Source organism: Gallus gallus, chromosome 3 (assembly GCF_016699485.2).
Source record: "Gallus gallus isolate bGalGal1 chromosome 3, bGalGal1.mat.broiler.GRCg7b, whole genome shotgun sequence".
NCBI classification, from domain to species: Eukaryota; Metazoa; Chordata; class Aves; order Galliformes; family Phasianidae; genus Gallus; species Gallus gallus.
The window spans coordinates 67,651,390-67,677,341 of NC_052534.1; the positions used below are offsets into that span (position 1 = coordinate 67,651,390).

At 47.8% G+C, this 25,952-nt stretch overlaps 3 protein-coding genes across 11 annotated transcripts in view; 2 read left to right on the forward strand and 1 right to left on the reverse strand.

Moving 5' to 3' along the window:
- The window catches only part of PDSS2 (prenyl (decaprenyl) diphosphate synthase, subunit 2), a 114,000-nt gene extending 110,572 nt beyond the window's left edge, over positions 1-3,428 (forward strand). Inside the window, exon 8 of the mRNA NM_001318441.2 lies at positions 1,300-3,428. Within this exon, the coding sequence (NP_001305370.2) occupies positions 1,300-1,458 (159 nt within the window). The 3' untranslated portion in view covers positions 1,459-3,428. The remainder of the gene's footprint in view (positions 1-1,299) is intronic.
- BEND3 (BEN domain containing 3) overlaps positions 1-25,952 on the forward strand; it is a 47,749-nt gene that overhangs the window by 13,133 nt on the left and 8,664 nt on the right. The window contains exons 1-3 of one of the 9 annotated variants that reach the window (XM_046939147.1): positions 13,945-15,078; positions 23,822-23,866; positions 24,331-24,554. In XM_046939147.1, the coding sequence (XP_046795103.1) occupies positions 23,833-23,866; positions 24,331-24,554 (258 nt within the window). In that variant the 5' untranslated portion in view covers positions 13,945-15,078; positions 23,822-23,832. Of the gene's footprint in view, positions 1-13,944; positions 15,079-16,078; positions 16,244-23,821; positions 23,867-24,330; positions 24,555-25,584; positions 25,725-25,952 lie in introns of those variants that run through there. The other 8 variants (XM_040697674.2, XM_015284545.4, XM_015284546.4 and 5 more) reach the window with 8 other exon arrangements.
- On the reverse strand, positions 9,250-15,833 carry LOC107053100 (basic proline-rich protein-like). Its single transcript, XM_025149428.3, has 2 exons — positions 14,378-15,833; positions 9,250-13,376 (listed from the first exon to the last, which is right to left on the reverse strand). Exons 1-2 carry the CDS (start codon positions 14,746-14,748, stop codon positions 12,920-12,922), a joined length of 828 nt encoding a protein of 275 aa, XP_025005196.2. The 5' UTR covers positions 14,749-15,833; the 3' UTR covers positions 9,250-12,919.

Consider the following 25,952-nt stretch of genomic DNA (forward strand, 5'->3'; position numbering starts at 1 on the left):
ATGCTGTCATGGTTTAGGGATAATTGTCTGTATTATTTTGTGGGAAATTTAACCTGTCATTTACCCTTAGGTACCAAATCTTTCCAGCAGCCTGCTGTGAATGTCACTGTGAATTTTACTTCCTCATCAGGTGTATCAGTGAACCATTCTCAGTTTCCCTGTCCTTACTGAGAAGACGGCCTGGAAGGCCAACAATATCCTGGGCTGCATCAGAAGAGGGGTTGCCAGCAGGGCGAAGGAAGTGATTATCCCCCTCAGCTCTGTCCCTCCTGAGGCCCCATCTGGAGTTCTGCATCCAGCCCTGGGGCCCCAGGACAAGAAGGATGCGGAGCTGTTAGAGTAGGTTCAGAGAAGAGCCACAAAGATACTTGGAATGCTGGAGCACCTTTCCCTTGAAGAAAGGTTGAGGGAACTGGGCTTGTTAAATTTGAAGAAATTAAGGCTCCAGGGAGACCTCACTGTGGCCTTCCAGTACTTGAAGGAAACTTACAAGCAGGAGGAGGGCTGACTTTTTACACAATCTGATAGTGATAGGACAAGGAGGAATAGCTTCAAACTAAAAGCGGGGAGATTTAAGTTAGTTGCTGGGAGGAAATTCTTTACACAGGGGGGCAAGGAGGCGCTGGCACAGCTGCCCATAGAAGCTGTGAGTGCCCCGTCCTTGGAGGTGCTCAAGGCCACATTGGATGGGGAGTGGCAGCCCTGCACGCAGCAGGAACCTGGAACTGGATGATCTTTAAGGTCCCATCCAACCTAAGGTATTCTCTATAGACTTAGCTGAGTATGATAAAGTTGAACAAACCTTTCTTTACTGAGTTTGCTTTTGTCCGCTGCCAGAAGTGTAATCATGCAGTGTATTAATAGAAATCTGTAGTACAGAAGGCAAAAGCTCCGTGCATGCCATCCTTAATGGGTGTTTATAAAATCCAGCTTCTCACTGCAGCAAACGGGAGAGCAAGTGAGTGTGCAGTGTGCCAGTGCTGCGCAGCAGCTGTCAGACAGTGGCGTGGGTAGGAAATGCTCAGGTGTTTTGAAGCCTTGTGTTGCTCTGTGCCCGCTGGAGAGCTGGCATCTCTCAGTGATGGAGGAGTGGGCGATGCGTGTTAAATCACCTGCAGTTTTGTTGTAGTCTGGAGCCAGAATAGAGCAGCTGTACACCTGAGACCATTCTGAGAGCTGTTTCTAATTGCTTCGGTGATTGCCTTTACCTCGGGAAAAGGTGGTGGAAGCACCGCCATCACAGCTAGCCGTGTGCCGGCCCTGCCAGAGCAGTCTCTCCATGCCTGTGTTTCCCAACAGCTGCAAGAAGCGATCAAGGCTGGCAAAGGTGTGACTTCTGCCATCGACCTGTGCCGTTGCCATGGAAACCGCGCACTGGCAGCCCTGGAGAGCTTCCCTCCCTCCGAGGCCAGAGCTGCCCTGGCCAACATTGTCCATGCTGTGACCCGGTTCTCCTGAGGCCTTCGCGGGAGCCGCCCGGTGCCCATCAGCAAGGACCCGCCTGGCCTCCCGCCGTGACAGGCAAAATTCAGGGAAGGGGGAGAAAAAGGAAGAGAAAGGGAAAAAAAAAAAAGAAAAAAAAAAGGTCACACATTCACTTGTCGTGCCAGAAGCGCACTTGAGGCTGCACCGGCAGAAATAATTAATGAGGCCCGTTTCCGTGACCTCAGCAAATGGACAGGAAATAAGTGCGTATTGATTGGGCACCGGCGGGGACGGCGCCAGGGCGGAGGCCGGTGGTTTTCCTGCCCAGGGAGGGCGTGCGGAGGGAGCGGGTGTCACACGAAACAGCCCCCAGAGCCAGCGGGCACCCCATCTTCGGCTGGAGGGCAGGGAATTAACAGGGGAAAGTCCTTTATCTGTCTGCGTGGCCCGTGGCTCCTCGCGCTCTTTTCACGCATTGAAATGTAAAGTTGCCCTGTGTCTAATGCTTTCCCTATCTGAGAAACTTGCTGAGAAAATGTGTCAAGCATGGTAAGTAGGAGCTTTAAGATATTTAATCAAATATTAATTTGGCTCTGCTGAGGGAAGTGGCTGCCTGGTTTTTGTACTGCGCATACAGAATATGCTTCTCCGGGTCAAAGGATTGAAGAAATTGAGGGAATATCCTTCTCTAAGATCGAGCACTTTGTTTCTGCGCAGCCTGACATGGAATAATTTCCTGGATTTGTGATGTTTGTATTCATTTCAGCCAAATAAATGTTAATTTGTAAGGCTAGATGTCAGCCTTGGGCAGAAGGGGACGAGGAATATTCTTCTGTGGGCACAGTCTTTCGTGGCTCTGAACAGAATGGAGAAAACATCGGAGAAGTTCTGAATCTCAGTGCTCTGAATTTTCAAGTCCAACTACAGAAAGCTTGAGGTGTATCAGGAGCCTGCAATGTGAGACTGTCTCTATTTTGTTCATAGGAGATGATTTTTGTGGTTTGCATGCATGCAATCTGAGAACGTCGTTGACAAGAAGGCTGAGTTTACATAAATGATCTAGATTGAGACTCAGCTACCTTTCTTCCTTCTGTGGTGTAATTACAGCCCGATCTGGAGACAGCTAGCACAGCAAACAGATTTCATTACATCGTTCACTCAAACACTAAGTGGAGTTATTTCTGTTAAATTCTCTCCTCCCTCCTTCTCCCCCTGCACTCCTCCCCACTCTGTCACACAGCTTATTTATCATAGACCAGCGTGTTGCATTCCACCGAGTGCAAAATACAAACACAAACTGCATCCTCTAAAAACATACTGAAAATGTATCCTGCATAATGTACATAATACTCCGTGTAATATATGTCTATATTATACTGTAATATTGCATGTATAATAAGGACGCTTGAGACAATCTTTGTACAGGAGCAGTGCCCAACACTCAGGATTTGTTTTATTTTGGAGAATGTCTTCAGCATGAGACCGCTTCTTGCTTGCACTGTTTTCCATGCCTGCCCTGGCATTTTCTGTTTTCCCAAGCCCAGGGCACTTCTGCCCATGTTGATGCTGCTGCAGGAAGGTTGGAGGCTGCAGAAAAGCGCACAGGTGATGCACAGGTGATGGCACTGTGGGCATCTGCCTTAGAACTTCAGGGAATTTCACAGGTGAAAATGTACAGTGGTTAGCTAATGTAGGCACTGCGCTTGGAAGTAAATATTTAAATCAACCCCAGTCATATTTCAGACAGCTTTTCTGGACCTGATTTGAACATGTTACATATAGAAGGAGCCACACCTTGTCTTTATCTTGCATCTACGCTAAGCGCTTCAAAATGACTAAAGGCTGCAAGAAACTTGGGTCTGCTGGAGATATTCTGAGCCATCTTACCTCGGTTATATGAAGAAAAAAACATGCAAAACAACTGTGTACACCTGGTTTATTTTTTCATGAAAGTACATCTTTTTTATTTGTACGTTTTACTAATAAAGGCAAATCAACAAAAATATTGAGAATGGTTTCGGATTTTTTCCACCAGAGAGTTCTGCTTGCTCTTAAACTGTTCCTTAACGTTAATTTAAAAAGAAGTCAAAACGAGTTGTCCATACCACTGTTATTGGGTAATGTTATATTCAATATGTTTGTCCATGATTATTGAGAAATTTGTGTTGTCTTGTTTTATCTGGGTAAAACACAAGCAAAGAATTACACCCCTCTGTTAAACTGGGGGTTAATGAGGTTCCCCATGCCGTATGTAATTTGTGAGCAGCAGTGGAACCTTTAGAACATTCTGATTTTATTCTCCTGGATTTCTTACCCCACCTACTTCTGTGAGGATGTCAGGGAGTGGAGGTCTGAGTTCTGGCTGCGGAAGGAGTTCATAACATTTGCTTCAGCCATCCAGGTGGCAGAAGCTGTGTTATCTTCAGCTGTTCTACTAGTGCATATATATATATAGTGAAATTATCACCAGTAAGATTGCAAAAAAAAATAAAATAAAATAAAAAAATAAAAAAAAAGAAAGAAAAAGGAAAAAAAAAAAGAAAACTGTTTTCAGGGTCATCTGTTTCATCTGTTGTTTTTTTTTTTTAATTTTCTGATGACCAGGAGAATTATCAGAATGTACATTAATTAAAGAGTTTGAGGAGTGAGATGATTTTGGTTTTTAGCAGAGCTGAGGACATATGCCATTTCCTTTCCATGTCCTTGCATTTCAGAAGGGCTTTGGCACAGAAAATCACACCCAATGTTTATGCCTGCTTTTCTTAATTGCCACCAGTACACTGATCCAAAACACAAGTGACTCAACCAGAAGTACCTATCAGCTGCTCCCCTGAACTTCATCCCAGGATTTGTATTGCTGGACCATTCCACGGGTATGCAAAATACAGGACAAGGTCCCAATTGCTCATAAAACCAAGCTGAATTCATGCGCAAAGAGCACAGCTGCAGTGGTTAGAATGGTTGTCTCATATGTGTCTAATGGAACTTCCAGCCTGGCTTTTCCAGCTTCACAATTGTGATAATGTCATATAAGAAGTCTGTAAAATTCAACTTCTAATTGTTTGGAAAATAAAGTACATAGGAGCTTAGAAATGTTGGCTGGAAGGGGAGTGCTGAAGGTCGCGTACTCAGATCTCCTGTTCACAGTGGGATTGTTGCCAACACCAAGCCTTGGAAACCTCCTGCAGGTTCCCCATGCAGCATGTCCCAATGCTGCTCCACCTTTCTTGTGAAGGAGTTTCTGATGTCCTTCCTCACCACAATTGGTGGCGTTGGCCCATTACTTCTGTCACAACTAAGAAGAGTTTGGCTCCCCTGTCTTTAATTCCCTAACCTATACTTGTAAGCTGGTGGTGTTTGGTTGCCTGTTAGTCTGCTTTCAGTGGTCTGAGCAGCCCCAGCTCTATCAACCCCTCCTGGTGGCCATCATTGCTATGTCCTGAGCAGCAGGGTAGCCGTCCAGGGCCCTACACCACTGTCATACTACGCCGGTTGGGCTGCAAGCCCAAAACAGGCTGCTTCAGGAACACCCTCACTGGCTATGGTGGAGAGGAGAAAGAAAACTTACTGTGATGCACTGGAACTAGCTGGGATGGAGCTGATTTTCTTCATTGCAGCCTGTATGGTGCTGTGTTCTAGAATTGGGACCACAGCAGTATTGGTAGTGGACCAATGCTTTGGCTGTTGCTGAACAGAGCTTTCACAGCACCTAGGCTTTCTGTGCATCTCACTCTGCCCCCACAGTGAGCAGGCTGGGGACAGGTGGGCAGCTGACCGCAGCTCACCAAAGGGATAATCTGTGCCATGGAACGTTGCACTCAGCAATAAAAGCTGGGCTGTCTTCCAGGGGAGCTGCTGCTTTGGGTCTGGTTAGACATCAGTTGGCTGGGGGTCATTGCTTCTGCATCACTTGTTTTTTTGTGGTGGGTTTTTTTTCCTCTCCTATTAAACTGTCTTTATCTCAACTCACAAATTTTCTTTCTTTTGCTTTTCTGATTCTCTGCCCCAGCTCGCTTGGGGAGTTGGGGACCATGTGTGTGTGAGTAAGCAGCTGCACGGTCTGCCATACTGCCCTCCAGGGTGAGCCCACAGCAGTCCTTTTTGGTGCCCAACTCGGGGCAGAACAGAGGTAGCGACAGATTTGGATGGAGCATGTTAGAGGGAGAGCTGATAAGCCTGTTGCTGGTCACAATGTTTATTTACTTGTTCCCACCGTTTGTTTATTTTCTTACCTACTCCATGCCAGGCTCCTTCTCTTGCTGTACATCAAATTTGAGAGCTTGTTAAAGGCTGTTCTTGCCTTCTGCGGTTTGCTGTGCTCTGCAGCACCTGCTTGTGCTTTGCCTGGGAGAGCTATGATAAAAGCACTGGCCTCCAGCCTAATCTGGTATTTGGGCCCTGCATTGCTGCTGTCCCAGTGCTTTGGGAACCATCTCGTGGAGACAACTAATAACTGCAACTTTTCCTGCTTTTCTGAAAGCCAGTTTGTAAAGGAGACAAAGAATGGCACCTACCGCTTCTGCAGGACAGATGCTTCTTCCCCTTGCTCCAACAGCTCTTCAGTACCTTGAGCGTTTTGGGCTGCTCAGAGTGCTTGTCTCAGATATGTGATTCTGGCTTTTCCTAAGGCTAACCAACTATTTAGGAATATCACAGAAGGACATACCTCGTGGCACTGCGCTCATGGGTGTCAAGGTGTGTGCATAAATAAGAACAGGCACCAAGAGCAGTTTTCCCATTCAGCAATGTGAGATTTCACCCCCAAACCTTGAAAGATGGGGCAGAACACTTGAGAAAGTGGTGCTCCAGCACCTCTGTGCCAGAGGGACATAACTCCTCATGCTGTGCTGGGGCCTGGTCTGCACTTACCAACCACTACACAGTGCCCTCAGGGTGAGACGGTCTCCAAAAAACCATAGCTAATCCAGAGACCCAATCTCAGCTCCCTCAGTTACTCCTACAGCCAAGTAAAGAAACCATAGAAGCACAAGTCAGTTCATTTAGCCTCTGGAGGCAGCTTCTCCAGTTGAGCATATGGGAAAGGTATCCCTTTAAGGAGGATCCTGTATGCTGCTGAGGTTAGTGGACCACCGCTGAGGAAGGTATCCAGTCCCTGATGGAATTAGCCATGGTGGAGGTGGTCTGTCACAATCTGGACGGCAACCAAGCATCCAAAGATCCAGATGAAGTCCAGTGCATGTAGACTATGCGGCAGAAGTTCATGCTGAGCAAACTGATGTTATACATCAGCATCCTGCCTACAATGATCTGGGTGATTTGCAGGCACCAGTGATGGACAGGTCAGTTGTTCAGCTCCAGCAATCAAAGGGAACCTCTCTTCTTCCTGACCCTGTGTGCCTGCATCTTGGCTGTGGAGAGGCTGCCCCAACAACTCCAGTAACCCAGAGATTGTCCTCAACCATGCAGGCCAGCATCTCAGTTGTTGAGAGTCAGCTTTACTCTGCTCAAAGGAAAGGGTTCCCTGGGTGCATCTGCATGACCAGGAGGAGGACATGAGGAAGCGGGGTGATGAACCCACCTTGAACTTACAAGATCAGATACATGAACAGTGAGGAAAAATGGTAGCCAAAAAAGGTCCATCCAGTAAAATTACCATTCCAGTTGCTGATTCCTCAGGGAGAGAAGGAAAGCTGATGCCCAGTGAGGTTGTGAATGTCTCCTCCCTGGAAGCATTCGAAGCCAGGCTGGATGGGGCTGTGAGTAACCTGGTCTGGAGAGAGGTGTCCCTGCCTATAGCAGGGGGTGGTTGGAACTAGATGACCTTAAAGATCCTTTCCAACCCAAACCTATATGATTCTATGGTAGTCCTGGCCCTAATGAAGGGATTTCTGGTTTAAATTTACAAGACTCAGGTAATTAATACTCTGACCAAGACTAGAAGAGCCTTGCCTCCAGTCAGGTGGATGAAAAGGCAAGTAGGCTGCATGAATTCTATGGCCTGATCAGCTGGCTGTGCAGCTCCTGCAGTAACCCAGGATGTGCCTTGCCGTATTGGCAGTAGAGTGCACACATGACTTAGCATGCAAGCTAATTGATGAAAGTTGCTTAAGGATTGGAAAGGATTTTTTTTTTTTACTCTCATGGAAGTATTGAGAGAGCATTCTGTGGAGGGACTGGGGAATGCTTCTTGCCCCAGGAACGTCGTTCAGGTGTACCAGCTTGTGGTGCTCTGGGATGTAACCTGTTGCTGAAACCTCTCTGTTGCTGCTTCTCAGTCTCCCAAAGCAATTCAAAGGAAAGAAAATTTCCAATTCTGAAAGTGAGCTGTTTTCACAGTCTTTGCAATAAATTCTCTCTCTTTTCTTTTCCCTTTCAGAAACCAATCCTTAAAATGCATCCATTATTTACATGACCAGCATTCACATGTTTCTCTTCTGGGGTAAATCTGACCTGTTTTTCTAAAATTAAGTCATCATCAAGCTCAACTTTTGATAGCAAATTACGAATTACCCAAGCCATAAAGCACAACACTTGCTGTAGGTTGTGAAGAGGAGGAGGGGGTGATGAGCAAATAGATGCTGCATGCCTTGCGCTTGGTGCTGCCTGCTCTGTCCCCATGTCCAGATGCTGCCACTCGTGCATGGCTGTACTGTGCATCACTGGGTCCCTGTGCTGTGCCAGCTGAAGAGTGCTCTGGCTCCCCCGCGTGTAGGAGACTCACGCTCTGCAGCACTGCAAGTTGGCTTTCATTCCTCCCTGTCCGCAGAATGCTTTTTTGCCAAGGTGCATCTATGTGGAAAAAGAACCTTTTTTCTCCAAAGCAGGAACGGCGAGGTGACTCCTTACTGAATGGGAAGGCAGCATCCTGGAGCGGGGTGCGAACCCCCTCATATGATGGGATCACTGGTCTGCCCAGCGGGGTCACGTCACACGAGGACATGGCAAACAGTGACAGGTGTGCCCATGATAATTAAAACAGTATTTCCCAGATTTATCTGGTTTCTATGGAATTATTCATACAACTTCATTTGAGGGCTACATTCTCCTGTATAGGATTACATAGGGCACTTGCAGTTCTGCAGCGATGTTATAAAGATATTGCTTAAAAATATTTTACTTTTCCCTATTTCGCTTTGTCTTCCTCCCTTTGCTCCTTCCCCACATACCAAGGAATGAAAATGCTCTTTGTTAGTGGAATAATGATCGGTTTCGTTGTCGTTTTCTAATTGCACGCAGAAGTGAGCATTTTGCTTGCGCCAAAGCCAGCATCTGATAACCAGCCCTTTTTCTGCCTTTGACATTTACACCGAATTGCTTGAATCAACGGCAGTGCTCATATTTTAGCAGTTATTAAATGTCAAATTACAAACAGGAAATGTTATCTAGAAGTAATTAGTGGAATCTGAAACAACTGCCTGCAGATTAGATTACATGGTGTTGTTTTTTTTTCTCCACAAAAACATAAACAGTGGTTGTGAAAAGCCTTGCTCTGCAGATGAGCGGGATGCTCACGGTGTGAGCAGCTTCTCCCCAGCGGAGCACGATCAGGAGAGAAAGCCTTTTCCCTCCTTGGCCCATCCTGATGAAAGCTCTCCAAGTTGCACATTGTGCCGGAGCGCTTCTTCATTCATCGCATGCGCCCGCTGAAAACTGTTTTCTGTTTGCAGCACTCGAGCTGTACTATTTATAACCCAGCCGAACAATGCAAACTGGAGGCAGTCAAAGGTGTGTGTTTCATATGCAAATCGCTAGCAATAATTTCGTACAATTACACTTAGCTGCTCGCGTCGTTATTTTCAGCACCGACATAAAGGAAATACAGCGGAGCGCTGGCAGGAGAACAGTAAAGGAAAAACGCCTGCATTACTGAGACTTATTTTAATAAAACAATGGCATTGCTTTTGTCAACCTGTGGAAGTGAATGTGTTAACGTTTTATACCGATTTACAACAACTATGACTTATCCCTTTCTCTGCTCAGGAGCTGTAAATGGCTTTTAGATGCCCATGCGCTGAGATAAGATATCTTTGCAGGAAAATAAATGGAGTTCAAATATCAAGTGTTCCTTAAAGACCGATGCTGCTACAAATAGGCACGCTGCTAGTGACTGGCGGTGTTTCTTACTTAAACTTTTATGGAAAGGAATGTCTTTTGATCACATTTTCTTGTAGTAATAATCATGAAGCACGTGGGATTTCTTCCGTTCTTGGAAATGCAGGCCCCCTCACCTTGCATTTCTAGAGGAAGAAGAAGAAACCAAACAGGTTAAATTTTCCAGTTTCCAAGGCAGATTTATTTTCTGCTTGGTAAAAAGCGTTCACTTTCCAAATACGTGACTGCTCTCCAAGTCGCTGCGGCAGTTTGGGTTGCAGTATCTAAGAGCTGCGAAGCAGGGATGCACACAAATGCACGTCCAGAAGGAAAGGTTCCTGTCCACTGAACAGCTCTCCCATAGCACTGGGGGCAAAGAATGAAAAGGGAAGATCTTGAGCGGCTTCTGAAGTAAAGAGGGTTCCTTTCACAAGGGCTTCTTTGACCCGAACGCTGTTCCTCCCACTTAAAAACAACAAAAAAGAGAAGTCTTTGCTTAAAAATAAATTACTCAGCACATCAGACAGAGGAGCTCTCAGTGAAACCCTGTTTTCTACATTGCTTGCCAAATTATTACTCTTTTTTACATATTGCTGCAAATATTTAAACGCAGATATCTTAATGAGCTATGAGACTACGCAACAGGCCTAAAGCATTATTTCTCTACGTAACGATTTCATTGCCAAGAGGTTAAGAGGGGCTCACACTTCCAGGAGTGAAATTGCTCAGCCATGTCAATTTTTAATCAGTTGTGGATGCAACTGATGTATGAATCAACTGCTGCAGCACAGAGGGAGATTTGCAGTTGCTCTCTGGGTCAGTTACTCTATTCGTGATGCTCCACTACTGTTCTGGCTTACTCCCATCTTCCAATACAGTTTTGATATGACTTTGAATTCTCTATTTTGACATCCTCAACTAGCAATACAACTACTGTATTTCTTGCCTGTATTTGCAAAGTCTGGCTTCCAACAGCAGCTATCGTTGTACTTAAGAACAAGATGCAGTGTTGCTACAGAATTTAAAAGCATCACGTACTAATTTTATTTCTGAGAAGAAAACCTGCATTTATATTAGCTAGCACTCCAAGCCAGTGTTTCCCTGTCAGTGCAGGATGTTACAGGCAGAGCCCCCCAACACTGCTTGCACCCATGGAAAGTTTGCAAATAGAAAAGAAGCTCGGGTGTCTTCTGCAGTTTCTCCACCCCTCAGTCGCAGCATGGTCTGGATAGTGCCTGCAGCACGTTACTTGTTCAGCATTGTTGCCTGTGGGCTGGCACGGGCTCTAAGCAGGCACGTGCTATTTGTCCACGGACATCCCTTGAGTTTGGCTGGCAGTGAAAGGTTCTGAGGAGTGTGAAGTGGGTCACCATGTGACAGATGCTCTTGCCTTATTTGCCACTGAATATTTCAGGCTTGTATAAATGTTGAGTCACAGACCAGCTTTTAGTGTAGATTCAGTGAGTTAAGTGGACTGATTTATTTTTCCATTTTGGGACGTTCTCATGCACCTGTCCAGTTCTGGCAGGCCGGTGCAGACTCCTGACTTCATCCGTGCACTTACGGGAAGCACTAGAGAGCAATCCTGGCCCTGGCAGTGTACTGGCTTCCAGCAGCGAGCACTGGCCCCATCCTCCAGGCAGTGCCCTCCAGCTCCATCTCTCAGTGCACCTGCACGTTGAGCAGAGCGTGCCCTGCTCCTGCAGGCAGCAGGAAGTCAGGCATCAGGCAAGAGGAGGCCCTGCATGCCTTCCTATGAGAAAGGGACTTGATTTCACCGTAAGGTCTTGTGCAAAATGCATATGACTTGCAAGGAACTCACTCTGCACACTAAGGCTGTTTCTCTTCTGCTTTCTGGCTCTTGGGTCTGGCTGCAGGGTCGCTTAGATTTAAGATGTGTGCTGGAGAAAAGAGATTGACTGGTGCTGCAGTGGTACATTATACAGAACCAAACTGCCATAACTAGCACTGAGAACACTTTCAATATCACATGCCACAACACTGCCTCCCCAGTGCTGCAGGATATTGCAGCAATCATCAAGAAAGGAACCGTGCAGGAGGTTTGGGTCCTCATTCATGCCAAACGTGCATGACAAGCAGAGAGGCCTCTACATTTGTGGCCATTCTCTCTCCACGTTACTGTACCATGCCGTGGCCTCAGCACACTGAGCTGCCCCAGCTCCTCACTCATGCCTGCTGCAGTAGTGACACCACCTGCACCCTCACTGCCAGTCTACCAATGCAGATTTAGGTGAGATGTTCAAAGGGAATTCTTTGCTCAGTGGTGGTGAGGCGCTGGCACAGCTGCCCAGAGAAGCTGTGGTGCCCCATCCCTGGAGGCGCTCAAGGCCAGGTTGGATGGGGCCCTGGGCAGCTGAGCTGGGGGGGTGGTAACCAGCCCACGGCATGGGGTTAGGGCTTGATGGTCTTTAGGGGCCCTTTCAACTCAAGTTGTTTCAGCCTGGCGGGGTGAGCGATGGCACACTGTTTGCACTCAGGAGCGATGGTGTTTTTTTCCTAAAGAGTGCTCGTGTTGGAGTAGCAGAGCATCCCTTCCCAGCAGAATTTTCCAGAGATTGCTGCAGTGTTACAGAGTGGCTTTTGAGCCAAAGGCACGAAGGGAAATAAGCGAACATTTGAATAAATGAGTTGTTCAGCACGAGTTCAAATGGTGAAGGAACCGGGAGCTGTCTGGCCAGGAAGCCAATCTACGCTGCTCCCTGCATTGCCTGGAGACAGCTCAGCCTGCTCCCCTCTCAGCGAGTGCTGTTATCGCAGCAATACGCTGTGATTCTTTATGCTTAGCTGAGGCCCTTCGGGTCTCCTCCTGGGCTTGGGTCCCTGGTAGCTGCAGTGCCTCGGGCCAGCGCCGCAGAGCAGAAAGGAGGCGGAGTTCAGGCCGGCGAGTGTGTTCTCGAGGGCTCTGAAATGGAGTTTGGGATTCCAGCGGCGCGCTCCTGCCTTACGGTTACCTCTGCTTAATCCCACTAAGTAAAGGACTCAAGTGAAATGCAAGTGGGACACGGCACTACCCAGCAGCCGGGCCAGGTGCTAAAGCACTGTACCCTTCAGTTAGCTCTGTGAACAAGGCAGAGGACGAATCACGCCGGAAACTTCACCTTCGTGGCGCTAACAGGCCCAGGAAAGTTACCGGGAAGCGCCCTTATCGCTGAAGGGTCGATGAGTTGCTGGCTGTAGATTCTTGTCTCGTTAATAAATCGTATCCTCGTTAAGGGGTCCATCGGAGCGGTCTGGAAGCTGGCAGCTCTGCTGGGAAGGGCTGCTGTAACAGCCGTCCCTTCGGAACAACTAAAAGCACAGCCGACGTTAAGTCAGCAAAGCATTGCCTTGCGAGCATTACGCGGCCACCGTGGCACCGTGAGGATGTCCCAAACCCCACAGCCCAAACTCAGAGGGGCCCCACAAACGGAAGACAGAGATGTCAGGGAGCCGCTCCTAATGCCAGCGCCTCGGACCACAAACTTCGTCCAGATTCACTCAGTCCTAAAGGCAACCGGGAGCACCCGGGGGAGGGCTGAAGCGCTCGTGGGGCAGCGGGTTTATCGGAGAGAGGTTTTGTTCCTGGAAAGTCATTTCCCAACCGCTTCACACGCGCGTAACGCAGCAACGCGGCGCTCGGCTCCTTCGGCCGTGGGAGAAGTGAAACAATGAGGGCGCAGCGCCGTGCGCGGGATCTGCGCGCGGGGAGCGGCCGCCGCGCGATGCCCGCCGCGACGGAGCGCCGCCGCTTTGGGTCGCCGCGCAGCGCGCCGCAGCCGGCCGGAGCCCGCCCGACGGGGCCGTCCTCCTCACGGTTATGTACGGTTTCGTCGTCGGGGCTTTCCCGCGAGCTCGGAGCGGAAAGCGCAGGATTCGCCGAACTGACGTTCCACGCGTCGCTGTCAAAACAGATAACATCGACACGGATACTCGTTAAAGCAGAGAGCGCTTCCCGTTTCACAGCTCCTCGCAGCCGGCCCCGGCCGCTGCCGGCGCTCCCCTCCCGCACGGGGCCGCGGGGATCGCCGCGGGGCCCCGCGTGGGGCGGCCACGAGGCGACGGCCGAGGGCCGAAGTGGGAGCCGGGGGGAGGGGGAGGGGGAGGGGGGGGGGGGGGGGCCGCGATAACGGCGCCCAACGGCGGCGCGCGGCGCCCCGCGGCCACGTGCTCGGCGCCAGCCCACGTGCGGCCGGGTCTCGCGGGCGGGCAGCGGGCGCGCGCGTGGCGAGGCCGCGCGCGGGGTCTCCGGTGGGAGCGGCGCGTGCCCCCGGCGGGGCGGGCGGGGGCGGACCGGGGGAAGAGAGGCCCGCTCCTCCCCGCTCCCCCCTCCCACCCCCGCCCCCCGCCTCTGCCCCTGCCCCGGGGCGGCGGGTGGCGCTGGCCGCGGCGGCTCGGGGCTCGGTGTCCTTGTGCGGAAATGACACACGGTCCCGTCACGTCACGCGAGAGCGCAGCGCGCGGACCCTCGCACACAAAGAGCGGGGGGGAGAGGCGGGCACCAGCGGCGGCCGCTCCAGCCGCCCCCGCCGTCCCGGGGCCCCCGCGCCCCCTCGCCGCGCCTCGGTAAGTGCCGCCGCCGCAGCCGGGCGGGGAGGGGGAGCGGGGAGGGGACGGCGGGAGGCCCGGGGGGCGGGGTGGGGGGGGGGGGGGTGCGGGGAGGCGGCCCCTCGCCCCGCCGCGGCCGGGCCCCGCTCCCCACACGGAGCGCGGCGGGCGGGGGCTCTTTGTTCGCCGCTCGCGACGGCGCCTCGGCGCACGGCGCCCGGCCGGGCTGCCTCCATCCGCGCCGCGCTGCGCCGCGGGGAGCGCCGGGCTGGAGGAAGGAGAGCGGGGCGACCGCTCCGCCGTCGCCTCCGCCCTCACCTCGTCTCCCCCTCCCCCCACCCCCCCCCGCGCGCACCGGCCACATAGATCCGCCCGGGCAGGGTTCGGACCGGAAGCGCCAACCGCCGCCGCAGCCCGGGCTCGCGGGTCTGACCGCGGAAGCGGCCGCGGCCGCCGCGTGCGGGGTGTGCGGGGCGGCCTCGCCGCAGCCTCCGCCTCGGGGCGGGGCCGCGCCGCTCCCACGTGGCGGCCGCCGCCTCCCCGCCGGTACCGCGGCGGCACCCGCCGGGAGCCGGGCGGGCGGGGGGCGGCCGCGGGGAACGGAGCGGAGCCCGGCGGGTGGGGGGTCGTCCCCGCGCCCTCGGCGGGGGTCGGATCGGACGCGCCGTGCGGGGCCTGCTGGCGCGGCGCCCTGCTGCGGGTTGGCTCCGGCCGAGCGTTGAGCATCCCGTCCTCCCGCGCCGGGCGGCGAAGGAGGTTTCCAAACTGTCCTCTGCCAGAGCGGGGGTTGTAGTGCCCATAAGGGTAAAGCTTCCCTTAAAACTGCCCTTTTCGTGGTTTTTAAAGCTGCGGTACGTGCGGTTGTAGTTGCAACGCGTTTCCGTTGCTGGGACGCTGTTTTTGAGTACTGGGGCACCGAGAATTGTATTCCCAATCTCCATTTCGGGGTCACCGGCGGCACCCTGCTGTCACCGAACCGATGGAACGGAAAACATCTGCTTTAAGTACGCTCCCGTGTTGCCTGCTTGCGTTTTGCTCGCTGTTTGGATAACAGATGTAAGAGTCCTATTTCACAGGAACCCGTAGGGATGCAGCTCCAGCAGGGGGTTGGGCTGCGTGATCCCCAGAGGGCCCTTCCCAGCCCCGCGGCCCCGTGATTCTATGAAATAGTAAGCATTTTCACTTCAGGTGGCTCTGGGCATCAGGCTTGTTTCCTCAACCTGCTGCTCAAGCGGCTTCCCCCGCTTTTCCAAAATTATCTTCATTAAAATGCGGTAATTTATAAGGAAACCTGACGGGACGTATGCAAAGTGCAGCTCGAGAGCAAGACACGCAGAGTCCTTTATCTTCCTTTCTTTCTGCTTTCTGTCTGTGATGGTGGTTTTAGCTGTAACTTTTAACGTGATTAATGCAGATGTTTGAGGTGGCGGCGTACTGGCAGCGAGCTGCACCTATTTGCTTATTCTCCACATCATGCAAATGAGTGTGGTGATGAGGTTTCCAATAGCGGGAGAGTACTTAAAGAGGAAATTAAAATACTAATGAAAATGCCAAAAAAAGTCCCGAGTAAAATACTTGCGTTGTTGTTGTTGTTGTTTGAGAAGGTGTTGAGAAATTTCTGCCTTGTTTGAAGTCGAATCACCGACCTGTTGAACAGAAAGCAAACGCTGGAACATTTTTGGAGTGGTGTTTCCATGTAATTCTGTTAAACTGAATTTGAGTGGTGTTGTTTTTTCTTATAAATTGGAAGAATCAGATGCACGCCAAGAATAATCGTAGCACGTTGATACTGTCATATCGAACCCAGTGCTGCAGGCAGGAAACGAAAGACCCGAATGACGTGGCCAAACCCAGAGTTCTGTAGGGTTGCTCCATCAGAAGGGCTGCCCAGCAGCTGCTTGGTGAGAAGTGTGCCCGAGGGGAAGGCAGCTCCTGGGCCACCTGAGCCAGAGGTGTGGCTTCTGAAGCCCTTGTCCTTTCAGGGAGTTAGTCTGACCTCATCCTTCTGAAACATCACAAAGGATGGATTGTTCCGTGTCTTTGGGTAGTTAGAACCACCCTGCACTGGATGGAGCTGCATCCAGCCAGCTGCTTCCGAGCTCGTGGACTCCTCCGAGGGAGGATCGGTCGATTGGTGTGTTTTATAGTAACAGAACAGCCCCGATTGGAAGGGACTTCAGAAGTTCATCAGGCCCAGCCTTCCTTGGAGAAGGGAGCCTAGGTAAGATGATCCAGCACTGTCTACCCATCTTCAAAAGCCCCACTGATGGGGACTCTACCACAGCCCTTGGGAGCTTGTTCCAGAGATCAGTTGCTCTCACTGTAAAACATTTCTTTCTTATATCAAGTTGAAACCTCTCCTGGTACAGCTCGTATCCGTCGCTCCTCATCCTCTCCATGTGGCTCCTTGTGAAGGGAGATCCTCTGTCCTCTCTGTGGCCACCTGTTAAGTACTGGGGTACTGGGATGCCCCCCTGAGCCTTCTGTTCCTTGGCGTGAAAGGGCCTAAAACTCCTTCAGCCTTTCCTCCTGCAGCAGCTTGTCCAGCCCCTTGAAAACCTTCGTGGCACTCCTTTGGACGCTCTGCATTCTGACCTTGTCTTTTTTCTATTATTTGTTTATTTACTTGTGAATTGTGGGTTTTTGCATTGCTTTACCCAGGGTGTGCTTTACATGAAGTACAGACCCAGAGACAGGGAACAGGACCTCAGACCTTCATTGTCTGAGAAGTCTCTTAACTAATAAACTGTCCTTGATTGGCTTTGGGTAAACCACGCTGCTATTATGTAGCATTGACTTGATCAAGTGCTGCTGCAGTGAGGCCAACTACTTTTTCCTCTGTTAAATAACAACAGTTCTCATCTTGTAAAATGTAGCCCATGTTACCTCCTTACAATATCAGCTCCTTAGCTAGGCTGGCTAAGTGTTAGGTCTTTCACTGCATGCTGAAAGCAAGGAAGTTGAACAGATTCTTCAAATATGCTTTTAAACACATTCTAAATGTGACTAGCAAGCGCTGTGTCCTATCTTTTGACCAGAATGTAAATAACAGTTTACCTCTTCGGATGTAAACAAAACTCGAGTAGTTCTCATTTTAAAGCCTGTGACTTTTATGCATGAAGCAATGTGCCACCATGAGGCATTAGAAGGAATAAACACAACACACGGTGTCAAAAAAAAACGATGTTATGTTATTGGTAACGTATCAGAAATGAAGACATGGAGACATATCTCCAACCTACATGGAGATATTAAAGGATTTAGTGGGATCATGTGCATTTGAGAAGCAGCGTCTTCACACTGGCCATGCAATAATGAACTGAACAGTACAGTGTTTTGCAAACAATTGAATTAGTGAACAGCAAACTTCTATAAAACTGGTGTCAGCAATTATTATATTGGTTAAGATAAGAATTTTAATTTGTAGTCATAATATTACTGTATTATAAAATCAGAATTACGTGTAGTATCTATGTACTTTTGTACTGTCTTTCATAGTTTTTATGCTATTTTTTTCCTAGTTGTAATGGCTTTGATTGGGTATGGATGTTTAATGAGTAATAAGTCATTTCTTAGTTACAAATGATTGAACAGCAGCATTTGTTAAATTTTTGAAGTCAGAGCTTAAAGGTGATCAATCTGGCTTTCTTTAAGAGTGATTGCAAGGGCGGAGAGTTGGCTTGGTCTTCTATTACCAGCGAGGTCTTTTCTCTTTGCTTTGTGGTTTTTGTAAGGGTTGTAAACATAAGACAGTTAGAAAAAAAAAATACTCCAAGGCCAATAAATTAAGTAACTGTTAGGTATAAATAGGAGGAGGTTAGGCTTATGTTACATTGTGTTCATAAGGCCTTTTCTACCTGTGTGCTCTTAGTCCTTAAGGCTTTTGTTCATATTTCGAGTAGGCGCAATTTTGACACATGGATGACATTTTTAGCTCTATTTGCAACAGCAGCTTCAGGGCAATAGTTACCTCTAAAAGGACAGACAAGCATAAACATTCCAAAATTTTTTTTTAAGTCATTATTCCATTATCTCAAACTTGCAGCTTTGAGCTACATGTTGAGCTTCTCTGTTAGCAATGGGTTTTAGCCAGTCAGCCTCTCCTCCATCCCTGGGAAGGTGACGGAGCAGCTTATTCTGGACGTCATCTCCAAGAGGTGAAGGTTATTAGGAATAGTCAACATGGGCTCCCCAAGGGGAAATGATGCTTGACCAATCAGATAGCCCTCTATGATGTCATCACTGCTGTTCCCACATCTACCCAGCCAGTGAATGTTGTGTGCCTTGACTTCAGGAAGGCCTTTGATACTGTCTCCCATAACATCCTCTTAGGTAAACTCAGGAAGCATGGGATGGATGAGTGGACAGTGAGGTGGATTGAGAACTGGCTGAGCTCAGAGGGTTGTGATCAGCAGTGCAAAATCTGTTTAGAGGCATGTAACTAGTGGTGTTCTCCAGAGGCCAGTACTGGGTCAGGTCTTGTTTGATGTCCTCATCAGTGACCTGGATGAAGGGATCGAGTCCACTCTCAGCAAGTTTGCTGATGATACAAAGCTGGGAGGGGTGGTTGACACACCAGAAGGCTGTGCTGCCATTCAGCAAGACCTGGACAGGCTGGAGAAATGGGCAGAGAGGAACCTGATGAAGTTTGACAAGGGCAAGTGTAGAGTCCTACAAATGGAGAGGAACAGCTGCATGCATCTGTACAGGTTAGAGGCTGACTTGCTGGAGAGGAGCTCTGCAGAGTAGGACCTGGGTGTCCTGGTGGACAACAGGTTGGTCTTGAGCCAGCAGTGTGCCCTGGTGGCCAGGAAGGCCAATGGAATCCTGGAGGTCGAGGGAGGTGATACTTCCCCTCTACTCTGCTGTGGTGTGGCTGCAGCTGGAGTACTTTGTCCAGGAGCCCAAGAAAGATAGGGAACGGGGAGAGAGTCTGGTGAAGGGCTACAAAGATGATGAGGGGCCTGGAGCATCTCGCTTGTGAGGAAAGGCTGAGAGATGTGGGGCTGTTCAGTCTGGAGAAGACTGAGAGGGGATCTTATCAATGCTTATAAATATCTAAAGGAGGGGTTTCAGGTGGGTGGGGTCAGGCTCCTTTCGGTGACCAGGGGCAGTGGGCACAAACTGGAACGCAGGAAGTTCCATATGAACATGAGGAAAAACTTTACTTTGAGAGTGATGGAGTGCTGGAATAGACTGCCCAGAGAGATCTTCTTTGGAGTTATTAAATACTTGCCTAGGCACTTTTCTCTGCAACTTACTGTAGGGAACCTGCTTTAGCAGGGAGTTGGACTAGATGATCCCCAGTGGTCCCTTCCAAATCCTATGATTCTGTAATTCTGTGTTATCAGTTGAATGTTACCAAAGGGAGTCATGTGCCTAAGTGGTGTGAGTGGAACCAGATAAAGTTCTTTCCCTTTATTGAATTGTCCCTTTCCCTTGGCTAATCTGATGAGTAGGGAGGACAGGATCTGTGGGAGGGAGATCTGCCCGATAGTGGCAGCCAAGGCATGCTGAAACCCTGGGACCCCCCTTTGCTTATCTCTTCATGCCCAAGCTTGCCCTCCAGCCTGCCCTCCTGTGTGTCCATTACCTGGTGATGAGGCCAGTTGTCTGGGATTTGGGGACCTGAGTCTTGTCTCCAGTGTGAAATCAATAGTAGGAAAATAAAAAATCTCCTGAATATCCCTTTAACCATTGTGCCACTGTTAAGTGAAATGCCTTGTGCTCATTTATGGCTGTCCTCCATGAGAGTGCTGAAGTACCAAAGTCTTTCTATTGAATCTGAGCAGAGTAATTCCTCATGCAGCATTCTCAGCAGGACTTTTAAGGTTCTGTGTGTATGGTCCACCAGAAACTTAATGTCTGGAAGCTGTAAGGAGGAGGGAAGGTTTAGGTTATATGTCAGAGGGAATTTCTTTACTATGAGAGTGGTGAGGTGCTGGAACAGGCTGCCCAGAGAGGTTGTGGATGCCCCATCCCTGGAGGTGTTCAAGGCCAGGTTGGATGGGGCCCTGGGCAGCCTGGTCTAATATTCAGTGTAGAGGTTGTTGGCCCTGCCTGTGGTGGGGGGGATTGGATCTTTATGGTCCTTGAGGTCCCTTCCAACCTGGGCCATTCTGTGATTCTGGTAGTTGAGTGGGATTTCTGGATCTTGCTGCAAGTCTCGAGATCACATATAGAATGCTTAGATTAATGTCTAGAGTTTGAGCATAAAGCATGTTTATTCATTTGAAGTAGCTTGAACTTGCAACAGGAGGGCATGATGCTGTGTATCGAATCGGTTCTCTGCAAATAAGCTCATCATATATTAGGATGAAATGGATAGTTTTGTCTTTATCTCATTGCAAATTGAGGTATTCTTATTCACATTTCTTAGAAAAACAAAGCTGTCGCCACCTTTAAGAAAACTCGTCTAAGGCTCATCTTTTTTAACTGTTTCAAAAGTCTAGAGGGCTGAGCTGAAAGGTGTGCTTATGTCTTCCAAGGTGAGGGCTGAAATTGTACAGCCAGCCAGACTGGTGCTAGCCATGCCTGGGCAGGCGCACATACCTGCACATGGATGCTGCCCCAGAGGGCCTCCTGGCCTATAGCAGCGGTGCTGCATTACTTGCTGTCCTCACACCCCTTGCACACGGGTCAGCTGCAACCCACATTTGAAGCGAGGTGGTGGTGTGGAAGACTTTTTTGTGGAATGGTTGAACCGTTCCAGTGGCATGTTTGTGTCAGAGAGAGATTTCTGTTCCTCCTTCCCATTCTAGACCTGACGCGCGCTTGGAGCTGGGCCTGTTCGCTTGCCTTACCCATTGCCCCTCTGAATTAGAAGAAAAATAGCCCATCAAAAAAAAAGAAGTGAATTGCTTTATGTTGGTTTATCAAGCTGAAGAAGCTCTGTGGAGGATGAGGTGAGCAGCCATGCCTGACGGGAAGCAGGTGGGGCTGTGTGGCAGGAAATTACAGGGGCAGCTGACTCCTCACTCTCAATAGAAGCTGCTGTCTGTGGTTAATTTTCTCGTAATGCCCATGTTCTTACAAATATCATAACAGAGGAAACCAGATAAGGAGAGAGATTACTAGGGCTCCCAAGAAGGAACACTTTGGAGCTCGTGCTTTGTTTGACGTCCAAGAGCTCAAACATAAGTCTAGTCATTGAGTCTGATGTTCTTTTTACTATCTGCTTTTAGTTGTATTCTGGCAATTTTCAGCTCAAAAGGTAATTTAAAGCTAAGTTACAGCACTACGTTTCAAACACGTGGGACAAAATGTTCTGACTCAACATTATTTGACCCGAACTGGGGATCGCTTGGCCTGCTCGACGTTTAGAAAGTTAACTGTTAACCAGGGTGTGCGCTTCGATTCAGTTTTTACTTCTTTTCCAGCTTTAAATAGTGGTCATTCAGATCCTTGTATATCTTCTACACCCAATTTGCTAGTATTTTCCTAGAGTTCTCCTAACACAGTCTTCCTGTTTGAATAGCAGTTATAGTCACAGTTACAAGAAAAAGTCATTCTCTGTATCCTCTCCTCAATATGTTGCATCGTTCCCCCCAGCACTGCCTTTATATCCTTTTGTCCTGGCTCTGTGTTTATCAGCATACCAGCTGTTAGTGCTCTGCTCTAACAGAGCAGCCCAGGATTGGACTGGCAAGCTCCAGCACTTTGATTTCCATTACAGAACGCTCTGCTGCAGTGCTGTCGGTGTGTTTGCTTGCTCTCACCTCTGGCCCTGACAAAAAGATTGTGTGTCACCGCTCTTGAGCACGTCCACACTTTGGTTTTGTACCTAAGCCTATTGCAGTGAACTAAGGTAGAAGAAAGGTCTAGAAACTGAATGTCAGCGTATCCTGGACACTGGGGCAAATACAGATGCTTAGTATGATGTGCTCTTCTTCAAGTCCCACGTAGCTTACTGATGGAGTACAGTAATATAAAGTATGCTGTCTGCTTAGAATTTTTTCAAAAGGAACGGTAGTGGCTGTCTAATTTCACAAATGCTGTTGTTACTAAGACTGGGTATTAATTCTCACTAGTTCTTAGCAGGTGGTTTAGCAGGTGGTGTGGGCCATGTGTATTTCGTGCTGTTGTGTCTCTGCAGAGTTTCCTGAAGTGTAAGCACGGTGATTTTAGTACTGTTAAGATGGCATGATTTATATGTGGATCAACTCATAAACACAAGTCCTGAAATTATGGTAAAAGCAGCAGCTAGCTGAAGGGTTTATAGTGTAGCTGTCTGTATAACTGAGGCATACATTTTTCTGGTGATGAGATGAAGACATTCTGACATCATCTTCTTAAGGATGCTTTCTACAAGGCTGCATACAAGGGCCATGCTGAAGACGAGCGTGTCGGAAGATGCTATGCCTAAGAAGTTGCCTAGGATGAGCAGATTTTAACTCCATGCATCTTTTGTTTGGATGTGTGTGCCACCCATTGCTTTGCAATCGTAAGAGACCTTACTCTGAGTGTGATCTCCTGCTTACCATTAGCAGCCATCAGTTGGTAACAAAAATTGCCAGTGGTGCAATATTCAAGTGTTTGCACATTTTTTTTTTTTAACAATATTGTGAGATTATTAAAAAAAAAAAAGTTTCAGTGCTTTGAAAGTAAGGTAAAGGTTATTTTTTGTTCTAAAGCAGACTCTCTTGTCCCTCCCCACTCCAGTCTCTTTTTAGATTTCTTTATAATTCCCCCTCATGGGCTGTACATATGCTTTTGATGGGCTGTTTGCTTTATTCACTTTCTCCCTCACTTAAGGGATATGCAGGAATAGCTGAAAGACAACCATATTAAAAAGGAATCTGACTGCGGAAAATGTAAAGTGATAATAATCTGGGACCAATTAAACATAAGGCTACAGTAGGTGAGCACGAGAGATGTGTGACAGCTCTTCAGTCACTGGTTTACAAGTCAAGGGTGTCAGGTTGCAGCTGTGTGCCTCCTAAGGGCAGTGAGATCTGATTAGGTTGTTTGCTTTGTAGATCTCCAAAAGATTTAGAGTATCTTTCACGAACACATCCACAGACTGATGCTTATCCCAAGTGATTTGCCAAATTAGTTCCTGAGGAGACAGAAATACAGCTGAGTCTTCCATATGATCTTTAAGGTCCCTCCCTACCCAAGCTATTCTGGGGTATGGGAAATAATGCTGAAATTATGCTGGAATATTATGGATTATTTGTTTATCCTTACAAAGAAACCCAGCAACGTTCTTATGTTATTAGAGGCTATTGCTTTACAGTAGGAAGAAGAATAGTTGTTGTAGGCAGATTCTCTATTCCAATTTATGCAATCCATGACAAGTGATCAAGGATTTTTAAGTGAAAACTTACTCCAACATACATGTGTTCTGTTTTATGATGAGTTTTCATGCTGTGACTCACCCGCAATAACAACATAAAAGCATTTGACCGTGTTAAGATGTGGTAACTTAGTACAGGCTGAGAGACCTTAACGCAGTTAACTTTCATTTCCGTACTGACAAGATACTTTATAAATACGAGTAAGGTAACTTCCACTTTTCTTCGTACCGGAAAAAAACATGCATCATTTTCCTTACATTCCTACTATTGTATGTTGTCTACAGTATAGATTCTGTGTTTGCAGGTCTATAGATTGTCGTGAAATTTATTGAAAATAGCTAGTGACTCCAAAAGTAGAGATTGGAAATTATCCGTGGCGGTTAATGCCCAATGGCTGTCAGTGCCCAATGGCTGTAGAGTAAAAGTAATTACAGAAATACTCGTAGTTGTGTCTTGTTTCCAGAAGATGCTGATATCTGTGTTTTTGTTTTGTTCCTTAGTGAGACAGAAGATGAATTCAGCTGAAATCACTGATGACGATGAAGGTAAAAAATCATACGTTGTGTAATTTCTGATCAGGCAAAAATACTTATTGTATGGAATCTTTGTAATCTGATAAAGAATGCGCTTGGATCAGGACAAACTACATTAACGGTTTCTGAAACGCTATCTAAAATACACCATTGTCTTTGTTATTCATTATATTTTCTGCTCTGCATCCTTCCTTCCCCTCCAGAAAAACCTTCCTACTGTAACTTTGTTTATGCTTTAGACTCTTCTTCGGGGAAGAAACTGTCATTTACTGGATGACTGTATGGTTCCTAGCATAATAAAACCTTGACTTTGGGGTGGCCTCAGCATACACTTATTGTGCAAGCCATAACATAAAATGATGATGTTCTTCAAAACACATTTTCATAAACAGAAACAAAACACAAAAGATTGTATTAAGGCTGTCATGGTTTTCTGGAGAGAGTGCTTTATCTTTCTAAACCTTCTCTTTTTCCAGTAAAAATTCCTAAAAAAAATATTGTGAAAGTAGAAACAGAAAATGAAGATGAAGCTCTAGACTGCTCGGTAACATCCAGATCTTCTGAGAAACACTCAGTGGATGGCGCAGTTACTTGCCTACAGGATTCCAACAAACGGAAACAGACCTCACTTGGTTGTGATGGTTCAGGGAGCCAGCAGGATGTCTTACCCAGTGTGAAGAAAAGACGCTTTACACAAGAGGTGACTTCTCTATACATGACTGTGTGATTTTTCTGTTCATATTTTATAGGCTAAATTCAGTGCTGTCATAAGCAAAAATGCAAGTCATTTAACGAGATTTGCATTCGTAATGAGTTGGAGTCAAATATGGCTTCTCTTGACCCAGTTTGCACACAAAATTTGTCTGGGCATTTCTTTAACTTGGGAGCAATTGTATCGATGGCATACACTTATAGGTTAATTCATTCATTTGAAGCATACTTTTGTTGTTTTTCAGAGGACGTAGGAGCAGGTAGGGATTTGGCATAACTCGGTATGACTGTGATTACAGCCTCTCTCACATCACACAGTCCTTCAGCTGGATCCTCAGTGGCAGTAGCACCAGGGCTGTAATTCTCTTCCTTCCATGACACAGATTTTGATGTCAGTGTGACATGTATAAATTTGCATATAACTCAAAAAATAAAAACGCGGGGATGCAGAACCCTTCAGCACACCCGGAATGGCACGTTTTGCAACTTCTGCAGCATCCCAGCTGTGGCAATCCATACATTTGTCCAGCCAGTGAAGGAGGTTCCAGATCTCTTCAGTTATCCCCTTCTAGTGTTTCACCTCCCTAATAACCAGAGATGTTTTCATTAATCTTTGCTGAAACTGTGCAGGTTTCTCTTTGCCCTTGTTCTTTGCGGTGGGGAGAGCGGTGACCTTCTGTTCCTTAAGGAAAAAAAAAAAAAAAGGCTTCTGTTCTTGGGAAAATTGTTGCCGTGCCATCCACCCCTGGCCCTTAATGCTATTTCCTCAGCTCTTCTCCAAGAGTCACCTTATATTTTTGTTGTTCTCTTTGAGATTCCCAGAAGAGTCGTGTTCAGTGTTGGATTGTCACACCTCTCCTAACGCCCTCCAGAGCTCTATAATGACCTCCTGTTTTTCACACTCAGCACTTCTTTAAAATAACCTAGATTCAAATTCAACATCTTTTGAATAACTTCAATCCCGGGGCTATATTTAGTTTATGACCTACTCTAATGCACGTATCCTTTTCTGCTGTTCTGCCGCCGAGCCAGTTATCCCGAGTTGTATTTGTGCATTTCGTTTCTCCTTTCTAGCTGTAGCTCTTCATATTTGTTTTTCTTGCCTGTCATCTCTCTGACTTCTCAGGGCTCTGTTTTTTCTCCTGAGTGCCTGTGGTAGGTAGGTTTTAATCTTATAACACCATTTCTTTCTTTTTTTCCTTTCTCTTCTACTTTTTACAATTATTTTACTTACGTTCAAAATCTTGAAAGAACTACTTACTGGTCTCTGAACTGTGCTTTCTTTGTGTTTTGCTGGTTGCTTTCAATACATTTTTAAAATTTATTTGAAATGAATTAACCTTGAATTTATTATGTCAGAAAGTGACCCAGTTACAATGCTGGGTCG